This window comes from Caloenas nicobarica, chromosome 22, assembly GCF_036013445.1.
Source record: "Caloenas nicobarica isolate bCalNic1 chromosome 22, bCalNic1.hap1, whole genome shotgun sequence".
Taxonomy (NCBI): Eukaryota; Metazoa; Chordata; class Aves; order Columbiformes; family Columbidae; genus Caloenas; species Caloenas nicobarica.
The window spans coordinates 7,797,415-7,803,474 of record NC_088266.1 but is presented as its reverse complement, the minus strand read 5'-3'; the positions used below and the strand labels follow the sequence as shown (position 1 = coordinate 7,803,474).

Sequence of the window (6,060 nt, the reverse complement as noted above, 5' to 3'; positions counted from 1 at the left end):
GCTTGTAAAGCGTAATTCTCAGACAGCTGTTGTGATGCTGTCAGCAGGTGAGGACTATAAACCAGTTACAATGAGCACTTCTAGTATCTTGCAAATGGTCCAAGCGCAGTGCTGGAGGAAGGGTATGGCTGAGGCTTCCTGGAGTTTGCTGGAGAAAACCAGCGGCAGTTGCCTACAAGCACTGAACGCCACTTACAGGAATTTTCCTTTCTTGGTGGGAAGAAGCTATTACACTTACTCAGCTATACGGTCACCTTCCCCTCCTCCCCCAAAAGTGGTGTGGGCTAAAAAAAAAATAGTGGCATACAAGGAGCATAAGCCAGAAGGAAAGCAGAGTAGCATCAGACTGATGCACGGCAAAAGCTAGCCTTAAAGAAAGCAACGGATGAAGTTTTACTCTCTAGCATAGTAAATCTTCATAGCATTTCACAGCAATGCTGTTAAATTCTTCATGTTTAAGTAGCTCTTGTTAGCTTGGTTAGCAGCCTACTCACATATACCAAATTCTTCATTGCCGCTCTGACGCTGTGATTTCTTCTGTTGGCTGTTCCATTGGCTACTGCGACAAAATTTATCTTTTGATTGAGAAACTATGGCTGGATCCTAGAAAAAGCAAAACCAAAACAAATATGCTTACGTACGGTTTATATATATGGCGAATACTGCATCATCCCCGCTGCAGACTGTTCCTCGGTCTGCAGACTCTGTGCATATTTCACATTTTAATTCATCTGATTAACGTGACTCGTTCCCTGCTTTCTTCGTGGTCCAAGAATACTTCTGTTTTCCATACACCGGACAGCTGGAAATTTGCCACCTTAAACACAGGCCCACTTTCACTGGCACCTTCCTTTCCACTGATGCTGCTACAGAAGCAACAGCCTGGGGCAGGGGAACAGCAGTGGAGAATTGCTGCAGCCATCTCCGTAGTGAACATCGACAAAAACCTTCCATCAAAAAAGACAGGCTAAATGAATCATTACATTTTAACAACCAGAAGTACGGAAAATGTCGATTTAGACAAATTACGCAGATGCCGGAGATTTCCCTTGGCATTTCAGCTCCTGTAGTCATGGAATTCTCAGGTTATTGTACTTAATGCAATCCATTGGGTGTTGTTATGGTAATGGCATCTAGAAGTCTCTCACTAAAGCTGTCTTCCAATCTGAGGGAGAACATACCTTAAGAAAGCCACCTTTTACCCAAAGGCAAATTATTTTTTTTAATAAAGCGCATCTCCTATAGAGTAAAAGATGACTGACTGCTCCGTTAGTAGAAAATAAATTGTCTAGACAACTCTTTTCAAATAGTTCCCAATATAGTTTTTATATATGTATATATACAGTCGTGCAATTTGATTTTAATTCCTGAAAATACTTATTTTCTTCATTCAAAGATACGGCAGAACTTCCTAAATCATTAGGTCGTCTTTTTTGAGAGACACGGCAGAGGTCGAGTGAACTGCAGACACACTCTGAAATGGTTACAGCTAGGTTAATTAGGTGCTTAATTAGGAGACCATTAGGTGTTTTCTCCATCCCTCTCCCCATTTTCCTTCTGTACATGTGTTATATTTACATCTATGAATATCCACAAATAGTTGCCATCAAACAACTTTTAATGATAAGGACTTAATAAAAATTAACCTTTTGGCATTGCTGAAGAGATTGAACTACATCACGGTGTAAAATCACTCCCCAGCCTAAATTCATGCATCTCACTTCTAAACAGCTGCTTGCAGATTCAGACAGAGTATTTGAAGGGTTTGGATCGCAAAAGGCAAACATCACTTTGCAGCTCACAGTTCAACAGTGACCACATACAGTAATTTCTGCAAAACACAAATGTATGGCAAAGGAAGAGAACAAGCAAGTAAGCAGTGCCTATTTTCAAAGTTATTTCTATGGACTGTGTGATTTCCAACTCAGCATGATGGTGCCAGGCACTGGGTTTTTTTTTCCAGACACCACCAGCATTGCTCCAAGCCTCAAATTAACATACATTGGCGTTGACTTAAAAGTACTATGCGTGTACGCACTACACAAATACATATGCGCGATAAAGTCCACATTCCATAAAATTGAAAACGTAATATATATTCTATCGGGCAATGCATACGGGCATAGAAATAGTCTTATAACTACAGAAACTTACTTTGTAATATTATTTACAGATGGGAGCAGAGACAAACATTACCATCAAATACATTGATTTCATCCATTCTGTGAATCTTTTGAAGATCCTTGCTTACAGTGAAACGATCTGCAACTCCAGCTACCTAGAAAAGGAAAGTGCTCACGACCCATTTAGTGCAATAATGGTAGCTACAAAACTTAAGCGGAGAAAACATTTTAAGAAGTAGTACCCCACTAGCTAGTGGGACCAAAAAAAAAAAATAGTTAAAAAGTTTGATACGGAAGAGAAATTAAGGGCCAAAAAGAAAAGAAAAATTCTCCAAAGTCCTTTACGTAACTCTGAGTGCTTGACTTCATAACTTCAGCAGTGTTCCTCCGTTTAACTAAATACTGAGTAGCACGAAATTAGCTTCTCAAATTAAAAAAAAAGTAATACTCGGGGGCGGACAATAAAAACAAGAGGTTCTTACAAGTTGTGCATTACGCTTTCAGCTGGAGTACGGTAAGCCACAACGGCTAAAGATTACACACGTTACTTCATCTTGGCATCATAGATCAAGAACCAGAATAAACTTAGGTGAATGGTCAAGTACAACTCGTTTAAAAGAGCGACCCTCGAGAGAAAACCCTTCTTCTGGACCTAAAGATGAGGTAAGCAAAAATAACCTCTCCGGGGATGCCGCACACAGCACACATAAACACCAAAATGCCCATCAGCCTTGGTAAAACCTTGGCTGCCTATTCAAGTACAGAGGTAGGCTGACAGGAATCCTAGTAGTAGTTTTATTTCCGTTTTCATCTTTGCTTAACCAGAACTTGTAGGAGATCTCACACATTTACCACCTTCCAAAATCAGGACAGTTAAGAATTCTCATGGAAAATGAGACCCAAAGCCCTTTTACTAGTTTCAGTGAGATACGGAAGATCCAGCTTTAGCTGACAAGTGCTTAATCACTGATCCCCATGCAGATTTTAACGTCACAGGCACAACTGTAAGAAAAACAAGGATGATGTGCTGCAGGCTTTCACGCAAATGATTTTTCTTAAATTCTCAACTCGGAGAGTAAGCTTCTACCCAAGGGAAGCAAAAGACCCTGCTCCTCAAAGCTGGGTTATGCTAAGTCATCGCAAGTCCCTGTAGTCTTAGTTAGAAGTCTAAGATGGAAGGAAATACATATCAGCAACCATCCCTGTGCATCGCAGCCAGAACCTACCAAGCAGGGTTTGGGAGCCAGGCTGCTGCGGCTTTACCTCACAGCGGCTTACTCGGCGTCGTTCTGCTGGTAGGAGCTCTGCACGCCCAGGAGCCCGGCCGTGCCACTTGGCAGAGTATTCACGCCACACGAGCAAGACCAGTCGCTGTCAGCCTTTACCAGGTTTTGACACGTACCCTCCAGAGCCAGGCCTACCACAGGCAGGAGCCAGGACCCGCAGGTTCTCCCTGGTGCTCCCTGAGGCCTCGCAGGAGTCACCGCTGCCCTTGGCGACCAAGGACTGGGCCGCTCTGCCTGGCCATGAGATGGCACGTTCTGCCCGCAAAGCTGGCGGAATGCCGCAGACCCTGCGCTCCCGCAGCAGCAATGCCCGCAGTGGGTGCGCAGCCCTGCAGCTGCTGCTCGAGAGAGAGAGACAGCGGTTGCCCTGCCCGGGCACCAGACTTCCAGGTCCCCTGCCCCAGGCCGGACAACACCGCTGGTCCCCCCGGGGAATGACGGCACCGTGGGGCGGCCGGAGGGAACCGCCTCGCACTGACACCACCGCATCCTGTTGATGTGGCCCCTGGGCACAGATGGGCCCTTCGCCACCTCACGGGAAGGATGAGCGCTGCCAGGTGCCACCACCTCGCCCCTCACCCTCCGGCCAGCAGGGGAAAGCTTGGCAAAGCCAGCGCAGACCTTCTGACCGTTTGCCACGCCCGCTTCTGCCGTCCTGGGGGTGCGCGAGCCCACCGCACCACGATGGAGAAGCTGAGGGCAACGCAATGAGGCAGCGGAGGCTGTGGCAGCTTCTCCCATTTATTCATTCCGTGCGCGCGGCAAGAGCGGGCGCTGCTCATCAGCGGGCAGCAGCTCGTCGGTGGGCAGCAGCTCATAGGTGACACAGAGGGAGGAGAAGAGACAGCCCAGGAAGGACACCAGGCTGGCAAAGTACATGGCGCCACTGGCGCTGCCCACGGCCGTCGTCAGCGGCCCCATGACCAGGGCCACGAGGATCTGCGCCAGGAAGTACTGGCAGCTCAGCAGGGAGATGTCAACGCCCATCCCACGACGCGAGCCCTCCGCCTGCGAGCCTACAAACTGCAGGGAACACAGCGTAAGTGGTTGCCGCGGGAGCCCCTCTCCCTCCCCAAGCCCGGGGCTCACCTCGCGGCTCTGGTAGTAGTCGCAGAGCAGGGAGTAGGGCAGCGTGCAGAGCGTGGCAAAGAGGATGCCGTAGGTAGCGCACAGCGACAGCACCACATAGACGTTTCTGGAGAGCGTGGCCAGCCCTGTGCCCAGCCCAAAGGCCAAATACGCCGCAAAGTACAGCGTCCGTGCACTGAACCGCTCCTCCAGCTTCTCCAGCATGGCTGCAAGACGACAGCATTCGGGGTGAACTGCCGCTAGCCAGCCAGTGGACCCCAGGGGTGCACCTTCGGGCCCCGCAACACAGTCATTGGGCAGTCACATCTCAGCAGCAACCATTACACCTTTGAGTAACCCCGGGCTCGCGAGTGAGTGCCAAAAACCCCCTTCCAAATCCCGCTGCCACCATGCAGCCTTGCTGCCCTACCTCTGTGGCAGCACAGCAGAGCTGAAGCCTGGCAGTGCCCACTGTCCCAGAGAGTTAAATGGGAACTGTTGCGGAGCGGGGGAAGTGGACACACACGCAACACACATGACAAGGTGCTGGGGTAGTGTGTGACACCAGGGTGTTCTGCCAGGGACGCACGGGCACTGAGTGCTGCTGCACCAGAACTATGCCTATGGTGGCTGCTTGTATTTCTGGATGCAATGTATGTTGAAAATGCCACTTGTGAAAGGAACTATATGCTAACAGAGATGTGTTTTCCCTGGTCTGCTGACCTCAACTGCTGCCAGTGCAAGCCAAGCTAACTCACAGAGATAATACAATGAAAAACAACACTTTGCTGCAGCACTCACACTGTGTGGTAGGCTCTGAGCAACATAAACACTAGACTGCTTGTTACAGAAACACCACTTCAGGGGCAGGTGCATTTTTCTCACAGCAGCGGCTAAGATGGCTGTACTAAGTACCTGAATAGAGAGCAGCGCTGAATGCATAGATGCACATTCCCCAGCAGCCCATGGTGACCCCAGCGTTGTACTTCTGATACTCATCTGAGTTGTGAGGTGCTTTCGGATTCCCTTGAAACACTACTTCTCCCATGAAGTCGGTATAGAAGAGTAACATCCCCTCAAACGAAAGCCACCCTGAAAGAAGCCAGAAGTAACCTATTAGGACTGCAGACTCTTTGCCCTTGTAAGCTTACATGAATGCTAGCAGTTATTTTACAAATCACAACTGAAGACAGGTTGCGCGATGTGAGTACTGTATAACGTTCAGCCACATTTTACCCGAGTCTGCTGTTCCCCATGCATTATGCTACAATGTTTGTCAAAGACACTCAAGATTTTAAAGACCAAGACTTATCCTTCGATAAGTGGAAGTGGATTTCCCAAGTGGAATCCTAGAGGCTGACCGCAGGCCACAGAATACCGGTTTAGCAGGACAGAAAAACAGACTGCAGCAGTCTGAGCTGCCTTCAGGTTTTGACAGGACCCAACGCTCGGTTTCACAGAGTAGCTCATCACATAGTTGTTTCAGGTTGCTGTTGTCCTCCCACACAGAACTGGAAGGAGTGCTTCTTACGTCATGGTCGCAGCCTCTAGAGCGCCTCCGACACAGTGAAAAACTGCTCACA

The 6,060-nt window shown here is 48.3% G+C and overlaps 1 protein-coding gene across 8 annotated transcripts in view; it reads right to left on the bottom strand.

Annotated features, from left to right (window-relative positions):
- Positions 1 to 3,111: 3,111 nt before the first annotated feature.
- The window catches only part of SLC45A1 (solute carrier family 45 member 1), a 67,823-nt gene continuing 64,874 nt past the window's right edge, over positions 3,112 to 6,060 (bottom strand). For all 8 annotated transcript variants that reach the window (XM_065650171.1, XM_065650169.1, XM_065650173.1 and 5 more), the window contains 3 exons: positions 5,393 to 5,569; positions 4,499 to 4,704; positions 3,112 to 4,432 (listed from right to left, as the gene is read on the bottom strand). In XM_065650171.1, the coding sequence (XP_065506243.1) occupies positions 4,151 to 4,432; positions 4,499 to 4,704; positions 5,393 to 5,569 (665 nt within the window). In that variant the 3' untranslated portion in view covers positions 3,112 to 4,150. The remainder of the gene's footprint in view (positions 4,433 to 4,498; positions 4,705 to 5,392; positions 5,570 to 6,060) is intronic.